The 21,305-nt window shown below is 41.5% G+C and overlaps 1 protein-coding gene across 9 annotated transcripts in view; it reads right to left on the reverse strand.

Moving 5' to 3' along the window:
* The window catches only part of EHBP1 (EH domain binding protein 1), a 196,851-nt gene that overhangs the window by 67,033 nt on the left and 108,513 nt on the right, over positions 1–21,305 (reverse strand). For all 9 annotated transcript variants that reach the window (XM_021392958.1, XM_021392953.1, XM_021392959.1 and 6 more), the window contains 2 exons: positions 4,076–4,254; positions 3,383–3,431 (listed from right to left, as the gene is read on the reverse strand). In XM_021392958.1, the coding sequence (XP_021248633.1) occupies positions 3,383–3,431; positions 4,076–4,254 (228 nt within the window). The remainder of the gene's footprint in view (positions 1–3,382; positions 3,432–4,075; positions 4,255–21,305) is intronic.

The following is a 21,305-nucleotide window of genomic DNA, read 5'->3' on the forward strand; positions in this document are numbered from 1 at the left end:
CACATTCTCGCTCAGCTGCTTTTGAAGTGCACTAGATATCTAGATCGGCATGCAAATGCTTTACAGCCATTAGTGCTATAAATAGCAGTCAGACGCTGCACGTGTCCGTGGCCATGTGTGATGGCTTCTCCTCCACGGTTAGGAACCCGGGAGCTTCTCGACTTTCCAGTGTGTTGACAAATGCCCAGTGTTTCTAACTGGTTGGTAACTAGTTTGTAACACGGCATCAACAGAGCATGAGAAAGCATTTCCCAAGTCAAATTATACTCTGTTAAACAGAGGCATACTTAAGCCCTGATTTTGCAAATGTTTACACGCATGTTTAGCCACGTTCCTGCCTGATCCTACTGAGGCCAACTAGCAACTCCCACACACACCATTAAATGTGTGCCTACCATTTTGTGGAATCAAACTGTGGATGTGAGCATGAGCACCTGTTATAAAATACGGCTGCCAGCTTAAAGGTGAGGAGGTATTGCCACTTTAAACTCAGCGCTAACCCTGTAACTTTACCTTTTCCTGTTTAAACATATATTCTAAAATGATTCTTTCCTTGTGAAATGGTACATTTTGTGAAGATGATCACTGCATTGAGGAATCAGATAGAAACAAAACTGGTCAAAAACTGGAAAAAACACCATCAAACGCTTCCTGAAACTGGATGTGCCAATCAAATATTTAGAATATATATTGCCATTTCCAAACAGCATTCCTTCAAATGAAACAATCTTCTTCAAGAAATAAAGTAATTAAAAGCAGGAGTTCATTATTAGGACCGTACTCCATGTCCCATCCATTCAGCCCCGTTAAGTCTCAGCCTTGTGCTGTTCAGCAGCTTGCATTTTCCAAGTGCACAACAAGTTATCAGCAATGTGAAACGTTCCTGCCCTTGAGAAGAGACCACACTACCAGTGTGCTGTAACTGTAAAGTGCTGTTCATTGTGATTTCCTAAGGGTCAAATGGAAATGGTAAAATGAAATAAAATTCAGAAGTTGGATAACGTAATTGGGAAGGTCATAGTTCAGTACATCGGAGACTAAAGTAGAACCATGACCAGCTACAAACATATCATTCACTGTATAGCAACGATTTTAATTTTGTCAGAGGTAGCCCTGGTTTCTCTTTTGTTCCTGAAATCGGAATTTGCAATGAGCACAATGCACCAAAAATACATGTTTTTTTTTGTTTTTAAGAGAGATACATAGCGGTACACTCGGGACACTGAACCTATTTAGTGCTTCTTGACGAAGCGTTTTTAATTTCCTGCGCAGCGGACTGACAGCCGTCAGTCGCGATCCATCAGCGGGAGCACCCAGGCACTTCCCAGCCACTTCCCAATTACGTAACACACTGACATCCTGGCCCGGATCAGATGTCTCAGGTAAATGCCCTTTTTGATTCAGCATCTCTGGCAGCACCACTTTGGCAAATGACTTGTGTGCATTATAAAGAAACCCCAGTGACGGGCTTTTTAGAATCAACGTGTAATTATGCACAGCCATTACACTATATAAGTTCTTTCTTAAGATTTCCTCTCTCTTCTTTTTTTTTTTTTCTCAACACAAACAAGGTCACACACTTTCACAAGATATACTCTTACAGGTTAACATTTAATTTATGGTCACAGCCACCTCTTAGCTCCTTTCCTGGGAGGGGAAAAAAAAGAGATGCTTCAGACAAAGAAAATTGTCCTATTCACCCACAGATGTTATTTTAATTGGTGAGGAGGAATCGCTGTCACACGTGCTCCATATCTGCATGGAATTTACAGGCAGCCATTGTTGGCAGCACCGCGTTCACTCCCACCGAGGGCACGTGGGGTTATCGGGCAGAACTGCGTGAGACCAGGAAATAAATCTGCAGGAAGCAACCGAGATACTCGATGTAGCTGTCAGGCAGAGGGCTGCAGAGTGATGAAAGGAAAAACTGCACAATAACAACAATCAGAGCTCCTTCAGGACTGGAACGAGATCCTGCTAGAGAGACGGGCTACAGAGTTCCCCATTTGCCATCACAGTTTCATAAAGAAAAGATGACTGATCGCACTGCTAACGTTTTTAATGAACAATCTACTCTTTCTTTTGTTATAATCCAGCTTAATTAGCCCGTACAACCAACAAAACTCGAAGTACAAAACCACACGGTCACAGACAACGCTGTGATGTCCCGGGTAATCCACTCGGGTCATCACAAGACCCCGTATTATTATGGGGAGAATATCATCGGGCAAATCACTCATTAGATAAGAGCAGTTCAGGGATATTTCATTATCTGGAACACTTAACCACTGTTTTAACATGTAACTTCCTGGCTAATGGGTAAGAGTTCAGACGCAGTAAAATATAATTATCCTAAATACAAGTGAACTTCAACAAAGCTCTTTCAGAAATTCCACATATCTACAATCTAAAATCTTTAGTTACACTTTCTATATAGTGTTGAACTTCATTAATTTACTCAAAATATATCAAACCTTCCTCCCTGCGTAAGCCAGTATTTTTAAAGCAGGATACAAGTGAAGTCACAGCGCTGAGAAGAAAGCCACTTAAAAACAATTATCAGACAATCTTCAGGAATGATTTTATTATCAGTGACTCACATGAAAATTATCATTTCTACATGTCCTTAGGGCCAAACTCAGGCATGTGAAAATCCCTACGTTTGCAACATATCTAAAATCAGGAGCAGAAATAAAGACCTTCTGGAGATTCCCCAAATAAGTTGCTGCTTCCTCCAGATAAATATTTCCCACCTCTGCACCACGGAGGTATACGGCGCGGTGCACAATGCTGCAAGCACTCTGTAAATAGTTGGGTCTGTTTGCCAAGTGTTGCCCCAACACTTCTCCACCTAAACTTTCCGTGTCGCAGAAAAGCACAGTTTCTGCACCTGTCATCTCTCTCAGCTGTACAGACTCAAGGTAGGTGTGAAATTCCAGCTTTAAAAATACAAAATTCACCACAAAAGCAACACTGACCGTGCCTGATACATGGAGCCCTATTAAAAGAAAGAGGAGTCTCACATAGCACAATTTGAGAACAGTTCCTTTTCTTTTTTTTTTTTTTAATTATGTGTGCGATTGGAAAAAATAAAAGAAATTCTCACAAAATGCTGCCCAGCCCTTCTCTCTCGTTTTGCAGTTAATGTAGGCCGCAGAAATATTAAACCCTAATGCCAGCCTTGCACTTGTGGTGAATGTTAAAGACCATGGCAAACTGGAGTCAATAATGCATCCGATTTGAGCCACAGGAGGCTGAATACCTTCTGTGAGCTGCAGTTCCGACCTTACAAAACAACCTCACTTTCCCAAAATTAATAAAAACCTGCAGCGAAGCCAAAATTGAAGCTACGTCTCTTTTTTTTCTTCCTGGCAGTTCTTACCTTTTTGTTGTTCTCTTTAATATCTTGAGGATTCAGGGACTTGTAGTCACTGAGGGGGAAAATGGCACAGTGGGTATGTACAGTATTTGATAAAAGCAGCAGTTTTAAAAACAAACCGAATCTAAAAAATTTGACACGCAATAATATCATACAGTAACTAGCAATTTCACAGCAATTCAATCAACAAAACTAATAGCGTGGAAAATTAAAGGGATAAATAAATAAATAAACAAACAAGCCCCGATGACACATTTCATTGCCTGGAGCTTTCCATCTCAAAAAGAAGTTAAGGCAGGGGCTGAAGGCTGGCCTTGACAACCAAATTTACCAGGAGGTAATCTCTCCTTGTCAGAGTACAAAGAGCTACAGGCTTATTTCTCTCATCTCATTTCAACACTGGCACAATTTTCATAATCATCTTGAAGTCAGTTCTTTGTGTAAGATTAGGGAGAAGAAAAAACAAATTGCGTCGAGGGGAGAAACAGTTGTTTGGGCAACAGGGGAGAGCAGAGAGGTCGGCAAGTTGGAGCATTCCTCAATCTGCTTTCGTAGAAAGGATGATTTCTCTTTTAGAAAGGAATGGACAAAACAGATCAGCACCTGAAATGAATCGGGACTTGTTTTTTATGCAAACTTATATGTTGTGTATTTCTAGGAGAGTCAGCTTATGCGGGTAGAAAGCACACAACTTACATGAGATCCGGTCTAAAGTGATGCAGTATTGCACAGAAGGAGAGCCCGTTTCTCCACGATGTTGTAAAATTGGTGATTTTCACTCCCCTATAGTTTTTTGTAACTTCTTTGCACCACACGAGCAGGGACTGACTCGCATTTGGCTTCCTCCCCAGAACGGGACTTGGTATTGGGCTCGACTGTAAAAAAAAAAAAAAAAAAAGAAAGAAAAAAGAGAAAAGAATTTAATGGAAGATGAGAATTAACATTAATTGGCCTAACCGGATGATCAGCCTCCTTTGATGTGAGGTGATGTCCCACACAGCTGTCAGTTTACAATGACTGCAACTTGCAAAAGACACCAACTGCAAGTTATTATCCCCCGTGGCTGCCCTCGGCTCCCAGGGACGCCGATACACGGATCGTGATGGGATCCTGAGCTATGGTGGCACAGGGTCCAATCTGCTGCATCCTGCTGGGCGGCGGGGCTCCATCCAAGGATTTACAGCCACCACCAGGCAGCTTCACCTTACAGATGTGTGGGTTTCAATATGGGAAAAGAAGCTCCGACTGCATCGTATCAGAGGTGGTTTTTCACAAGTCCCGTCAGCTAACAGGTTAATAGTTCCCCAAAAAAGTATTTTGACACTTGGAGTAACATTTCTGTACACACAACAGAAGAATTACGATGGAATAAAATACAAAAACAATTTTATTTCAAGTGTTTGGCATTCACCACAGAATTCAGTGGAGAACCCAGTAATTGTAGCTGATGCTTTCAAGAAACATGCCCTCATTTCACTACAAAAAATACTGTCACTCGCAAAGCTTCTGAGATGTAATTGAACAGAATTATTTGCCTGACACAAATCCAAAGTCTGAAACAGAGAGGAAAATCTGACCACCTTATTTTTCCAACAGAATACAGTTAAAAGCACGTATACACAAATATGCTACTTGCACACCTTATAGCCAGTGTTCCCAAATTAGGATTAAAATAGAGCAATATTTTATAAAATAGAGCGATTCTGGCCATATTACCTAGTTGTGAAAGACCAATGATGCCCCCACTTGACTGAAGCATGTCAGTGCTCAGCAATTAGCTGCCAGCGACACTGATTTACGGTTTCACTGCTTCTGGGGAAAAGAATTTACAGAATCAGGAAAGCAATTTTTCATTGTCTTTGACAGTCAGCCCTGAAAAGTTGTTTTATAAACACTGCTACTCCACCATCAGATACATGCACTGCCAACTCCTTCAGAAAGTGCAAAACATGTACTTTGCTGTTGTATACGTACGTGTACAACTTGGTCAGAAAGTGCTTTGTCAGTCCTGTCAGTGATTCAAATCAGCACGCACAGATCTAATGCTGAGATAAATATCTCTCACTACGCTGAATTAACATCTTAGCAGGGAGACACAACGTAGGGAAGAAGAAGCAGCAGCAATCCCTGATGAGCCTTCTCCACACCTCAGATTTTAACCAGAGTAACAAACACACTTCGGATCCTCCAGACAGTTACTCCAGATTCGGAGTGACGTGACAAAGATCAGGGCCTTCTCCTTCTTCCAAACTTGCACAAAAAAAGTCATCACTCCTGAATTTAAGGTAACACGTTATTTGAAACAGACTGGATATCAAAATTATACATATGGAAATAATACCCTCGGAAGAAAATAATTTTCTAAGTACAGAGCTACTTCTGTCAAACCACGCGGCGCTACTCAGCAAGCCGATTACACGTCAGTTAGAAAGTCCTCACACTTGTTGCTGAAGCTCTCCACAGAAACGTGCACTGTTCACGTCTCCATCCGAACGCTTTTTAGTTAACTCTGAAGTGGCCTTAGGCAACCTCGCCATTCTAACACCTTAATTACACAGCTGAAACTGAAAACGTGCCCGATTGCAAAGCCAGCTTTTACAAAAGGACGTACGAAGCCGTTACATCAATACATTCTGCTGAATTTAACAATTTATTTAAAAATTATCTATTTATTAAATCCAGACGACAATCCCCTGAAAATTTAAAGTTGGACTTTTTTTTTCCCAAAGTTGTGCTTCCATTGACTTTAGATTTTCTAAAAGTGCTTTATTCAGAAGGTGCGAGATTTCAGCGTGTGCACAATGCAATTTAGTTTTCCCTTCTCTAGCTGATAAAGCAGAAATTATATCCTGCTTTCTCTCCAGATTTAGCACTGCGAGTTCTTCAGATAAAGGTGAAGTTAATATTATGATAATAGTATGCTCTCATTCAGCACCTGAGTGAAAGCTTTTGTTATTTAATCTATGATAAAAGCTTTCAGCCCAAGACACAAGGGTGAATAATGGCAAAACTGCACCAGCATCTGACACCGCTTTAGAAGGGTTAAGAAAATTTAGTTTTAGGGTTTTCCTTTTGGTGAAATCATTATGGAAAATATTGTCTTTCGAAACCTGCAGGTAGCACAGATTAGTTCCAAGTTCAGAACAAATACAAATACCACCGAGCGCTCATTCCTAGCCTTTATCTTTCAGAACGGTGGGAACTGATCAAATGAACTAACTCAGTTAGCTCCTCCTTGCACAATTCTTTTAAATGCCGACTACACAACTGTTCTGAACTTCAGGCAGTCCCCGCTTGGTTTTTTACGTTCAAACCCTCAGCCCCCAAGAACTGGTTTGGAGACACCGCTAACAAAGCAGGAGCGCCTGCAGCAGACACCTGGATCCTCGCTGAGCAGCGCTTACCATCCCCTGCACAGTGGTCACTACCCAGATGGGCGTTAGCGGCGCGGCGGGTGCCGAGCCGACTGCAGCACCGCGTGGCTGGATCTGCCCATGCAGCCGGCCCCAGCTTCACCCACCTTGTGTTTTGTTGTCAGCAGAAGCCCTGAAGCCTCTGTACTTGATTCCCCTTTTACATGTTCTGGTAGCTTAATTAATATGCCGCATATGGTATGTGTTTTTCCCCTTGGGAGACTATCCCACCGGACCATTAACAAGAGGATCCATAGCTTTAGATATTAGGTTGCATTTCTACGTCTCCAACTATTTAAATAACTGTTCTGCTGTAGCACCAGGTGTGCTGCTGGTTAAAAAAAAAACTCACAGTGGGAAACGGTGACAGGAAAGTAGGGCCACAGAGCAAGTGCTGGAACGGAAAGGGGCCAAGAGCAGCCCCGGAGAGGAGCGAGGGGACAGGATGTAGGAGCTGTGGGAGTCTGGGTGGAAGGCTTGTGCGGTTTGGGTTTTGTATTAATGCACACTGCTCCCTACAGAGGAAAGGTAATTATCTGCAGGAGGAGGGAGGCCAATATTGAGATAGGGCTAAAAGTCAGAGCGAGGAAGACCTGCAAGGAACCAGCAAACAAGTTGTGCTCCTCGAGGAGCAAGTACAGGCAACAGTCCCTGACTTATTTGACTGAGGAAAGCAAAAGGGATTTTCCCTCATCCCTATCAAAGCTGCGGTGCCAACCAGCTCGCTGAGCGTTGTGAAACCATTAAAATGCAAGATAAGGTAAATGAACGGAACCCACAGCTAGGTGGGACATATAGCTGGACACAGAAAAAGGTTCAGAAACTCAGCTGAACTGAGACATGGTCTGAAAAATGTCAGCGGGTGCCACAGACCAAAGTCAATCACATGTCAGTCAAACAGATCATTTATCACGTATCATGAGGGTGATATTCTAGAATTTTATTTTTCAGACAACATGGAGCTCTACCCACAGGAACTGCCAAGCCCAGGAGTATTCTAAAATTGGATATGGTTCATTTAATAGAGTTCATGCTATTGGAAAAGTCTGTGCAAAAACTGGTGCTCTCAGTTTTGTTTATTCCACTCTGTGGAACAGTCCAGGCTTAAGTCAAAAGCCAGTTTTTATCTCCTAACAGGACAGAAATAGGAGATGGAAGTCTGCACAGACAGAATAAAATTGCTTTCTGTTTTATTCCAAAGATGGAAGAATACCTTCATGACCCAGCTCTACAGAGTCATTCTTCATTTAGTTATTCTTTGTCCAGCTATTTGCTTTTAAGTATCAAGTCACCATAACATTATGAGGGCTTCAGTGACACACAGAATTCAAGCGGCATTGCTCTTTTCCTCTGATGAGGACGGTGCATGCACGTCTCCCAGAAAGAAATGTTAGTTCTGTTTTCCATCAATCCTCACCCTAAACTATGCCTTCCTCATTCTTCTGATTGCGCCCACAGCTATTGCGGATATACAACAAAATATAAACTTCTATCTTAAAAGCTTTTAAAACCTTTTGTAAGTTTTGCCAGGTAGGAAGGAAGGTGAAATCCTTGGGACAAGCCTCAAGTCTGCTGCCTATCTGGGAGCTGGAACTAGTTCACCCTAAGGGTTTCTTACATATTTTGGTGGCTGTGAGGCTGGAAAGAGCTTTTCCAAACTCTACTTGGGACAAGAAAAGAAAGGCAGCAAAAAGCACAGCTCCCTAAAACGCCAGGATATGGAACAATTACAATTTTGTAGACAACAGTGTTTTCAGCCGGAGGCAGACGATTCAGCCAAAAGCTGATTTACATTGCATTTACCTGAATACTTTGGACCCACGGGAGAACCAGTGAAGGTACTGCATGTCACCATGAAGCACAGCCAGCCCAAGACCTCACTACTGTATTCCTTCTCCTTCACAGCCCCAGCTCCCTACTGTTTGTCATTCTTCCTTCTAAACTTGCACAGTCTGCGCTGTTCATGGCTGAATCATACAAATAATGGCTATCCTTCAACATGCCATCACTTCTGGTCCCAGCCTGTCCCTCATGCTTGGGTTAGTTTGATCAACACAACTTTTTACTTGTCCAACCCCACAAACAAACATTATGATGGCATTTTTGATTCTAATCATCACTGTCAGTTTCTTCTCACACGATCCCTAGCCACCACTGCTCAAGGTCAAAAGTTGTTGCTCATTACTTCTTATCGTTGTTCATTTACAGCACATGGCACTAAGCTTCATTTAAGAAGTATGATACAAATCCTGTATCAAACGTAGGATTCTGGCTTCCCTGTGATCCCCAGCAGGATAGCCATCATACAGTATTAGGGCGCTGCACAATGAGTAAATGAATTTATTGACACAATAGAGGCTCACAATTGGTATTTTGGAAGCATATGGAAGCAGCCTGAATTAAATAATTTGCCTGAGCCAGCAAAGTGAATCAGCTATCGTTAAGAACTCAAAGATGCTACCAAGCATGAACCTGGTGTACACATGCACAGTACCCTAGACAAGTAACACCTGCACAATGAAGCAGTTGCCCTCCTTCACACCCCTTCCAACTTGCACAGAGAACTATGTGGCAGCCCCACAGACAGCTGCTTCTTCTGGTCTGGTTATTTTGGCCCAGGTACTAACTGTGGAGGTGGGCCAGCAGAAAGTCATGAAATGCAGTCATACAACTGAAATCTGTACCCGTGTACAAACCACAGCCACAGAGCACACAAAAATGGGAGACATTACAGTAACAGGCTACCTTCAATCTGGCAATTCATACTTGCTACGTATTTTGTAATTTTTCTAATTATCTGGTAACCCTCTTTCAGCTTTTACTTTGCCTAGGAATGACTTTTCTTAGTGTGATCTTTAACATTAGGGTTTTGTTTTGGTTCAGTTTTTATTGCTGGGGATTAAAAGGATGAAAGAAAGGCAAGTATTCAGGAACTGAATTCTAAACCTTCAGAACCACAAGCCACAACACACCAACTACCGGACCATTTCCTCACTTGGGCAACAGCATACAGAGCCTGTCTGCTGGTGGGAACTCATTAAGAACAAGACAGACAATTTATCTGAAGCTGAATAACCATCGATGACCACCTCGTGTTGTGGATGCTCCCTGCAGACTGCAGCAGCATCACATAGGAAGGGAGGGTAGCTTGCTCACCAAGTTGAGAAGCCCAAAATTTATTCACTAAGGGCAAGGAGACGATTATGTTAATGAGTTGGTAAAGAAGAAACTGATCTGAGACAACATAATGGACTTCGTAACTTGTGTGCAAGTCATTTTACCTGATGGTCAGCATGGCCAAGAAAAAAAATGTCCAAGAGAGTTCCTCCTCAGCTTCAAGTCTTATAAAAGGATGAGCTGCTTTCTCTCCCCTGAGGTTGCATAATCTTTGTCTTGAACAAAGTATTTTCAGTTAAAACAAACGCAGGAAAAGGCATATAATTCATTGCACTAAGAAGCAAATGCTGAGCTTTCTCTGCTGCTTACACTCATGCGCAGCGTAACATTGTGAAGAGCTCATGTGCAGGGACAGGGCCCCATTTCTCTGCCCCGTGGAAAAGGGCAGTTTCCCTGTGCCCACCTCCCTTTCCCCACTGCTCTGCTCCCTTGCAGCGTGCGCTGAGAGCCAGCAGAGCCGCCAGGATGCTGCTGGTTCACAGTCCCTGGCACTCGGCCACGATGGGAAGGTTCAGGGGTTTGGGCAGCTTGCCAGAATTAAGCAACTCAAACCACAGATGAGGAATAGCAATTTTCAAAGCTTTTAACTTTGTTAAATGGGAACTGAACTAGCAAAACGCACCTCCCTGGGCCCAAGGCTATCTCTGCCACATTTCAAAGGCCTGCAGCGAACAATGGAAGTGTTAGAGCTTGTCAGAAAAGGTCACGAAAATTTCTTCTAAAAGAAAGCACAAGGCAAGCTAAAAATGATAGTCACTGCCAATTCTTCCTAAAAACAGTGAACTCTTGCTGCTTTTGCAGGAATTTCTGCTGTCTTTTTCTTTAAACGGGAGCCATTAAACAAATGCAATTCATTCTCCCACTCTTCAAAACATTTCAAGACATTGTTTTTTCAGGCAATCTTCTGGTGTTGTATCATTGCAGAGACATTGCTCCACAGAAAATTACAGATACCTATTTTGTAAATCTACTGCATCATCTGTACAAACGCAGAGCCATAGGTAGATTTATGGCAGCGTTAGTCTCTGCCTACGAGAAATCTTTGTTTCAACTGCTTGAGAGCGCAACACGTGCCAGATCTGCACAGGTGTTGCACTAACAGAGAACGACCCGTGAGGGGGGACTTGGAGCACTCAGTATTTTTAAGTTTGGTTTTGATGACACTGACACGTGTGGTGCATCCAAAGTCTGGGCAATGCTTCTTCACTGAGGGTGGGAATAAAATGAGCACCTTGTACCATCTTGCATCAGATGTCCACGAGCTTAGACAAGACATGAACATGGCTATTAGCTCCTTAGGATAGCTAGAAATGAATGGGAGCCTAATAGTAACAGATCAGTTTTAGCCTTGCTAAACTCCTGCATCAGCAGCCCACTCCATACAAACAATAACAAGACGTTAATTAAAATGTTGCTTCACCACTCAGTGGTAAGAAGGAGCTACACAGAGATGATACAGAGCCATCTGAAATGCCCAATGCCTTCCTTTTTTCTTCATCAGCCCTTATTCTACAAGTCAGCTGGAAGTTGGAGACTAGCATTGCTAATATGAGCCACAAAAAGGTCAGGTTTCAGCCCAGTGTGGAAACAATTTAGATAAGGCAGAAGCCTTCAGATCGGCTGGACATGTTTAATGTAATCTTAAGGTGCTGGAAGAGCCGATCTGAACCGGCATCTGAAATCAATCAGCAATCTGAAAACCTGAAGAAGATGGGTGAGAAACCAGACGAGTCTGAAAATATGATGTTCCCTTCCAGTCTTTAAAAGCATTAAAAAAAAAGAATTCAAAGAGAGCAAACAAACTAATGAAAAAAAGGTGGAACAAACAGTTGCTTGTTAGCAAGTGAAAGTTAAAAAGGAAACGAGGAATGAACATCAATTTGTCATCAGCAAATGGTGACAACCAGCCCAATTTCCTTCTGGAGCAGGCGAGCAGGAGAGGAGCAGCAGCAGGGACAGCACTATGGTTGTAGGTAAGCTTTTTTTACTGTCACTCAGGATGTTCTCATAGCGGCCTTTATGAGACTTGCACAGCACAGGAACAACACAGACTGGAAACCTATATGTGAGTCTAGTTTGAAATGACTTTTGGAATTAGGCATTAAAAGGGATTCTGCAAGAATATTTCCTGGGCTCAGTGCTAAGAGTTTGAATTAAAAAGATGGATGACAAACTAGGCATGAAGCTGGGATGGACTTCAAACACACTAAAAGAACTCTGAGCATATACAAAGGAGAATAGGTCTGAAAAAAACAAGATGAAATTCAATAGGCACAAGTACAACATAGGAAGGAGCAATCATTTACATAAATGCAGGATGAGGAAGAACTGGTTAGGTAACAGCTCTTCACAAAAGGATGTGGGGGAAACAGTGTATTCAAGCTGAACATAAGTCAATAACATCAGGTTGTTGTGAAAAAGACAAACATCATGCTGAGATGTACAGACAGGAATAAAGCTTGCAAGACATGTACTGCCTCTCCCACTCCACTTCAGCATCAATAAAGCCGCAGCTGAAATTTTCTGTTAAGTTCTCAGTGACACGGTATAAGGAAGATGAGCCCAAAGAAAGATTAGGAAAAAAAAAAGCCTTTGAAGAAAGCTGGAGCAAATTTACTTCATTTATTCTAAAGAAAAAAAGTGATACAGGAGAGGAACGTAGTAAGTCTTCAAGCATGCAAGAGTCTGGAGAAGAAAGTAAGCCCTTTGTCCCCCATGTCAGTGTTTACCAGAAGGAATTTACAGGCTCTAATTGCAACAGGTCAGATGTTAGGAGGAGCAATCTGTAAGACACTATAATGAGGCACTTGCACAGACTACCTTGGAAAGCCATGGATGCATTACTACTGGAGGGCTGTTAACAACAAGCTGAACAAATCTTTCCTTTCGTAAAGCTGAGCTTGCTGTTGGCCAAGCAAAAGGACGGAGCAACCCTAAGATGTGTTTCAGTCCTACCTTCACAGTGCATCTCAGCTAGAGTGACTTGAACGCATGAAGTTCAAAGGTCTCTAGAGCAGCCTCTGCTCCCAGGGAGCACTTGTGCAGAGGACGGCGTTGGGTTCCCTTCCAGCTGCCCAAGAGGCAGGCTGCTGGAGAAGCACAACCCTGCCATACTGACTTCTCCTCTCTGAGGAGGAAGGCTCTCTCCCATTCACAACATTCCTGCAGTGAGTCACAAAAACACTTTAAAACCTAGCGTGCATTAGAAAGACTATTTCACCCACAGGATTATAGCTCAGGTCAAACCCAGGACAGCAGTCAGTAAGCTACCGCCTCGCCTGATTGCAGTTTGGTGAAATCAGGTATTTGGGCAAAGAATACATCCACTGGCAGCTGAATCAGTGGGCTATGGCTTTCAGTCACTGCAGAGATGTCACAGCTTGGCAATTTAGCTTTTCTTTTTTCCTTTCTTCTTTTTTCACTTTTTTACACAGAAGTCAAGATGATGGCACATGAAAAATTCTTCTGCACCACAAAACAGAATGCTTCCTTCATACCTTCCATTAAAACCACATGAAACCAAAAAATATTATTACAAAATGGATGAAAAATGAAGGAATGGCAGGTGTGAATATGTGAATATTCTTGTTTTAGTTGCCAAAAGGAACAAGCATTATTGAAGCAGTGTGAAGGCAGATAGCCATCTTTACCTCACTGAATAGCACCTTATTCTGTGAATAGCCTCCACGGAATAACAGCCGCTACTCAAGGATTCAATAGCTTAATGAACATAACGAGACTGGCACAATTTGGAGCTTAATTTGCATGCACTTTGAATTTGTTTGCTTTATTAGTTTCATTTCAAAATAAAAATACATGTAAAAGTAGCAGTGATTCAAGTGCCACTTGGCTTAACCTGTATTTTTCCAGGAATTCTTACACTCTCCAAGTTTACTAATTGCTAGGACTTGCGCAGCTAAAAGGAGAAATGCATGCTAAAAGAAAATATCCTTTTTGATTTATAATACATAATTAACATGAGCTTTTCTAGCTTGAACACTGGCAAATCTATCCTCTTGAAAAATACACACATCATTTCCATGCTACAAATTAAATTTGGTGTGGTTATGCTTTTAGCACTCAACAAGTAAAAGCTTGTAAATGAAAAGCTGAAGCATAAAGGTATGGCAAGTCTCATTTAAGAAATCAGGATCTCCAGAAAACAGGGATTCTCTCCTGCAGAAGTCAACAAAAGCTGCTAATAATTAAATGCTGCTTTTGATTAACACTTTATGCGTTGTGTTTATTTTTGAAGTCTGCATTTAAGCAGATCTTTATAGAAAACAAATCAAATCACTGCGCTTCAGTCCCATATGATGGCTGGCTAATAACCACACAACAGTTGGAAACTGTCAAAATATTTTACAGCTCAATTGTAATTACCATCCAAGTCTAAGCACGCAGTAATTGGGCGTTAGCCATGTTCTGGGGGTGTTACAGCAATACACAGCAGTCAGTTCTTCTGCGCTTCGTTTTTACACATGTAAAACTCCTCAATGATCCCCAGCACCTAACTCGTAAAATTCTGAATGAAATATGTGCTTGTACATCGTCTGCAGAGATAGATGTTTTTTTTCATAACACAATATAGCACTTACTTCATCGTTTTAAAAATTTGCCTAATATTTGGAAGCACAGAATTTGTTCAGCAGCTTTTTTCTTCCTGTTTCAAATCCCTAAAATAAAAACTGTATTGTCAGATCAATAAGAGAATAATCATTTTGACCAAAATATGACATGCTGAAGATAACACTACTAGAAGCTTTGACACAAGCTGCGGTGAAAGCTTATTCTGTCTTCAAAGAACACATTTTGTAGATCATAAACAGAGAAGACATTCTGATTGCATGAGAAAGAAAAAGTACTGCTACGACATGGCAACAGAAGGGCCCTGACAGGGCTTTTAGCACGTACTATTACATATACAAGGGCCACATGGCGAGTGCTGTACAGAGCTGCCAGCCCCTGAGCAGACAGCTTGAGAGGGCGCTTCTATGGCAAGGACCAGGGCAGCGCCAGGGCTGCAGTCATGACTCACCAATCTTTCAACGCTATTCAAATCACGAACCCATTTAACCATCATCAACTCCGTGGTGACAAGACAGACAACATCACTGGATCCCTAATACATTAATATCCACTGGATTAAGATCCTTAAGAGATGTTATGCCTTTGAACTGACAGCGTATGAAAGGAAGGAAGCGTTACATTTTAAGTGTCCTTTGGACTTAATTTCTGTGGTTAGGTTAAATAAAATTAAGCACTCGTGAAAGAAAGGCTCTCAAATAGGTCCCTGGATGATGCAACGCTTAACGTGCTTCTGGTGTGAGCTGCTAGTGATCCCAAACACTCATTTGCAGGCAGGACTAGGAAACACCTGGATGCAGATCGCAGCCTGCCAAGCAGGAGCACTGGTGCTACCAGAGGGGCTTCGGGGAAGGCATCAGCAGCTCTACCTTGGGCTGGGGGATGCTCTGAGATCCACCAGACAACCCTGAGGAGCTACAGGGGGAAAGGCTTTGGCCAAATGCCAGCACAAATGCAGAAAACTCAGGCTGAAGTCTTGTACATCATCCTTAGCAAGTCTGATCACGTCCAGGTGTTGCAACGTGCACAGCACTTACCATTCACACATCTCAGCCTCCTGCAATACTTTTCACTGCACAAGCACCTCGGGATAAGTGGAGGAGTGAAAAGAAGGGAGCCTTACAGGGGAATTTCCATGCTTTGGGAAGTGTAAATTAGAGCATTACTACTAGTTTGACAGTAAGTTTGCTAATAAATGTGTAGCAACATTCCAATTGCATAACAAGAGATGAAATGATTATGACAATCGTTGAAATGGGGAGAATAAAGGAAAGCAAAGGCATACATAAGCTTTGGTAACACAGCGAGCTAGCTGCGAGTTCTGAACTTCTGGGAAGGCACAGAAGCCAGCAGATTTTCCACTCTGTCGCTACAGCTCTAAATAAGGTTTGGGCAGATACTACAAAGTTTGTTCTAATACTGGATATCACTTACAAGTTAGATGAACTTTGAAATAACATTTAAAGGTATCTGTAGGTTTCGTCATCTTAAATTATGGGCTTTGGAGATCGCTAGGCAGTAGTCTGCAGCAGGAATGTGACCCAAGACAAGACTAGGAAACAAGCAGATGGACATCATTTGAATTGTACCCACCTCACCTTTAGAGCTCCTCAGGGGAGCAGTACGAAGAGCAGTTTTGTCAGCAGTTGCAATAAATTTTATGGACTGCTCAAACAGAAGCCCTAGCGGGAGAATGATGAGCTGATAAACACATCACGCACGTGCTACTTTCTGTCTTAGTTCAGTTTCTCAATGAGTTATATTCACTAAGTCTCCTAGCATATATAAATACTTCTGCAAAGTCCTTTTGCAATGATTCTTTACCATCTGTTTTATAAAGCCTTGGCACCGTGAGCGCTGCTCCTGTTTCCCAGCCCTGCTGCATGTGAAGCCTTATGCTGCCTCCTGCTTGTCTGCAGGGCAGAAGGGGAGGACAGTGGGTTCCCAGGAGGCCACCTGTGGAGGAGCCGTCCCCAGGGCTCCTTCTGCAGCTGGCAGGGATGCTGCATGCTGCCACAGGGGATGCCGCCCCTGCCCACGCACTCTGGAGCGCTCCAGAGAGCTCCTGTGCCCCAAACTGGCATGAGAGAAGTGGCTGCAACCAGTGGAACTACGAGAGGAGGCCAGAGAGGACATGCTGCTGGGGCCTAACCCAATTAAATGTGGGTTGCTTTTAGAGTCAGAGCTCATCTCGCTGAACAGTTCATTTCGGAGGGAACTTTCTCTCTTGAAGAGGACAAAACAGAAAATGAGATCACAGAGGATTTGATCTTCCTCTTACCCCACTCTGACTCAGCAAATACGAAAATACTTTCCCTGTTTCAACACAATAAGAAAAGCCAGAAGCTAACCTATTTTACCAACCATTTCAAAGCATTTTTCAGCAGGACCCTCAGCACCCAAATGCCCTCAGCACAGAGCCCATAGTGCCTCCAAAGGACAGAGGGACAAAGTGCAGGAACTCGACGAAGTGAAACAGCTAACATCCATTCCCAACACAGGTGTCCGAAGGTGTGCACCGTATGGTCTTTATTTGTTCATACTTTTCCATTGTACTGGGCACAAAATACTGGTAAAGCTACTGTCCCAGACACAGTGAAAGTGAGAGAAGTGGTGATGAAGAGTAAATCGCATGCCAAGAAATACACAGCATCTCAAATTTGGAGCAAAACATTTCATTTGTCTGGGGACTAGTCACAGCACTTGGTTCCTCCAAAGACAAAAATAAAATTAGGAAAGATCCTTTCTAAAAGGATTAAGGTGCAGTGATGCAAATCATTTCATGTCCTGAACATACTACCCATCCCCTTTGTTGTATGGGTCTTCAGACTCTTCAAGCACTTGTAAAAAGTTCTGTTTGTAGTCAACGACAAGTGTTCATACATAGCTCAACAACGTGTCCAACGAGACCAAAAAATGGAAGAAAAGTCCAGAAACTTCAAAGCTCTCCTTGGAATTATTTTGTAGTTATTCTCTGCTACTCATACCTATGTCACATTCTGGTTCTACATTTAAATTACATGAAAAGAAAACTTGCTAAAATAAAATCTACTTTTAATGAGCAAAAAACAAATTTTTTTTGTTAAAGTCTTCTTTTTCTTAAAGCCTAGCATTGTTCCTAGGAAAAAAATAAAAAATAAAAACAGTCAAATGCATCTGAAGAGAAAACTTCTTCCTTTGGAAAATCCTCAAAAGCATTTATTTTCCTTATTTTTTTCTTTTTTTAAAATAATAATGGTAATATGATATGGTAATTATATGGTAATTATATGGTAATAATAATGGTAGTATTAGTATTTTAACTGCATTAGAAGGGATGTGGTGACAGGTATAAGAATCTGAGCACTGACACAACATTCAGTTTGCTACAGTTTTATACTCAAGCTTATTGACTGGGTTTTGGTCTACACTCCGTTGTCTCACACCAAAGGAGAAAGTCACCTTACGTTACTGAGTCCTTGCTGTGAATGAAAATCATGAGAGACTGCATCTACCACAGCACAGAGTGCCATAGGGGCACTTTAGAAATGCATCAGTTGGTCAGCGTTATTTTCAAGTGACAAAAACAACGTTTTTTGGGGAGCTCTTGGGAGCACTTCAGCAGCTTTGTGACAAGAGGTCGTGCAGTTATTTAACATGGTGCAGTAAGGAAGCAGATTCTAGGATAAAACTCTTCAATTGTGATTTGCTAACGCATCTATATCAAATTTCTACCTGTACAGAAAGTTTGCACACAGATAGCAAACGTATATGTAACAAATACCCTTGTTTGTAACAAATAGCCATATTTCTTACAGTAACAATATACTGACACTAACTGAATGTGAAAAACTAAGAAAACATACATACACAATACTTGGGGTGTGTGTCCTTATGTGCAAAAATGATTAAGATCATTTGAAACATGAAAAACACATTCTGTTTCGTAATTAAGAATGGTTTTCATTAAACTTTGGAAACATAAAGTATAACACAGGTAACTGAAAAAAATCTGCATAATGCAGAAATATTAGGCTACTCTTATTTCTAAATATTTCAGATAGTGTAATATTTTAGGATACTTTCAAAGCATGACTGGCTGAGTTGGGTTTCAAAGATCTATTCGCACTGAAGTCAACCAGGAAAGATTATCCTTGTAAAAGATCACAAGAAGATGTGAAGAAGAGCACAGGACATACTTGCCTCTGAGGTGCTGGTGATGAAGCGAGGGAGAATAGAAACTTTGCTCGGCCCACCAAAGATAAAGAGACTGTACCCTGACTTGTGCATCAACCACCCTTTAAAGATGGAACAGACTATCTACCCTACCCCAGTTCATACACATGGGAACTCAGGTGAGAAGATTTCACTGCCCAGGAACTTGGTTCAGGACCAACTAAAGGTCTAAGTTTCTTGGTGCCTACAGTGGACTCTGCATTAAGTCTTACGAGCATGTACAAGATTCCAGGTCTCCAACGGTCACTGCCAGCCTGTTTGTTCAGAATTTATTTCCACCCTTCTGCTCTTATGAAGGTGAGAGCCTTTCATGCAACTGTGCATGCACAGTCAGGGTCAGCAGTGATGTACGCATTTGTGAGCTGCATGCAGAGGACAATGTTTGTCCCTATGATGAGCGCACAGGAAAAGAGAAGACACTTTCTACAGCCACACTGGGCACAAATCCACTTGATTCAAACAGCAAATGTACGTGCGCTTTGTGCTGAAGATGTTAGACATGCATATGAAGTAGTTCCTAGTCCTAAAATTAAACATCACAGCATCTTCACTGAGGCAACGAAAACTACTGATGAAGCCTCTGACACTTGGAGCCACGATCTTTAAGACATTCAATATGAGATTACAAATTTTTCACTCTCATTTTTTTAAAATCTGCTGGAAGACTCCTTTATTGGGGACGAGATGTCTATTACAATTACTGAGTTCACAGTGGCATGCTATCAGCTAGTGGGTAGCCCACAGTTCTGCTTTAAAGGAGTATGAGCGGGGGAGAATAAGCTGTGTTAGAAGGTGCTTTACCATTCTACATCCTCTGAATCCAAATGATTTTTCTGGAGGCAGTAACGCAGGTATCTAATCAGTGGGTGTTTTCAGCAAGCTCTTAAACATCACAGTTGTTTTTCTAATATATTAAGGCAACCAGTATTTTTGGTAACATTTACAACAGGATTTCCTTAATTACTTTAGTTTCTAGTGAGCTCCTTTAAGGCCTCTTTGCTGAGCTAGAGCACATGATTTCATTCACATTCTAAAAGCTTTTCCCATGCATGCTTTTCAAAGCTGATTTGTCTGAGTTATATATGAACTATATTTAAAATCTGAGCATTATTCATTACTACAGGCTATGAAGCATCATTTAGGGATTAACACTATCTACTAAACTGCTAAATAGCTTTTATCAACAATGAAACAAAGTGAGTTCCATATAATCAGTTGTATTTTTAAAAAGTTAACCAAATCCTTTTCTAAAAGTACAAAAACATTTCACTACATCTACCAAGAAAAAACACGTGCCCTATTTTTTGAGACAGAAACAAACTCAGTTTACCTAATAGGCACATAAAATACAGAACTGTTCAAGACATATCAGAAAGACTTCTTCTTTTAATTACGTTACAACCTTTTTTTCCTTTTCTAACAGCCTCTATATAGAGTGCCTGCACTGTGTGCATTTTGAGATTGATCTATATGCTTCTGCATAGGATAAGTCAAATAAAAAATTTATCAGGATTTGGATTTTGTATTCAAATGACTATTTCTCCAGAGAAACAACATCTCCTTCTCTGCATATTCCATCTACATACACTAAAATAACCCTGAAAAAACATGGATCAAAAATATGTTATGCACAAAACCCTTCGATAGCTCATACAGCAATAGTCACAGAGAATACACAGTTCTTCTGAAGGAGTACAAAAATATTTTAAAGCTTCACTTCAGTAAAAGCCCCATCACTCAGTTCCTTCGGATTGTTTTGTATTTATTTTCTTTTCTTTTATTCAGTTAATTTTTTTTTTTAGGAATTGTTTTTTTTTTTTCTCCCCCTTTTTTTTTTGTCACCACAGACACTCCCTTTAGGCAACCGTGCATCAACAATCCTCCCACGTTCAAAGTCGGCTACATCTGTTGCTCTTTCCCATTGTTGAAAATTCCTGCCTTAATCCTATTTGACTTTATTCATGCAAAGGTCATCCTGAATTCAACAAATGGAGGAGCGATAGCAAGCACACTGTTGAACATGGCTAAAAAATGCTGTTGTAGAACATGCAGCTAGTGTGCCGGCACTATCTCAGAAGTGCTTGGTTTATTATGCAGGCTCCCAGTCCTCCTGGCTGTGTTGCAATATGAATTGGTAACGTATTCCTTCTAGCACCTCAGTAATGCAACGGTTTTATTCTAACTGGCTTGATTCTCTCTACTTAAAAAGATTTGCACATACCTCGCATTTGCTTGTGAGTCTGTGTACAACATGTATGTGTCATATTGGACTGTGTCACACTCCCTAGGGCTTAGCTTCTGGTATGTTAAGGCTTCTCTGTTTCTGCTGGTTTTCACTTTTCAGTATACCCAGCGTCACAAATCAATCCTATTTAATTAACCAGGCAGTCAAGAACTAACTACAGTCACTATTTTAAATAAATGAGGTAACATTTCTGACTTATACAAAGCAGGGTTGAACAGCTAACACTAACGCTTTACTTCAGGGCCACCAATGTGCTGTAGATTTGTTCACAGAAGCTGTTAATTTTGCT

The sequence above is a fragment of the Numida meleagris genome, chromosome 3, assembly GCF_002078875.1.
Source record: "Numida meleagris isolate 19003 breed g44 Domestic line chromosome 3, NumMel1.0, whole genome shotgun sequence".
Taxonomy (NCBI): Eukaryota; Metazoa; Chordata; class Aves; order Galliformes; family Numididae; genus Numida; species Numida meleagris.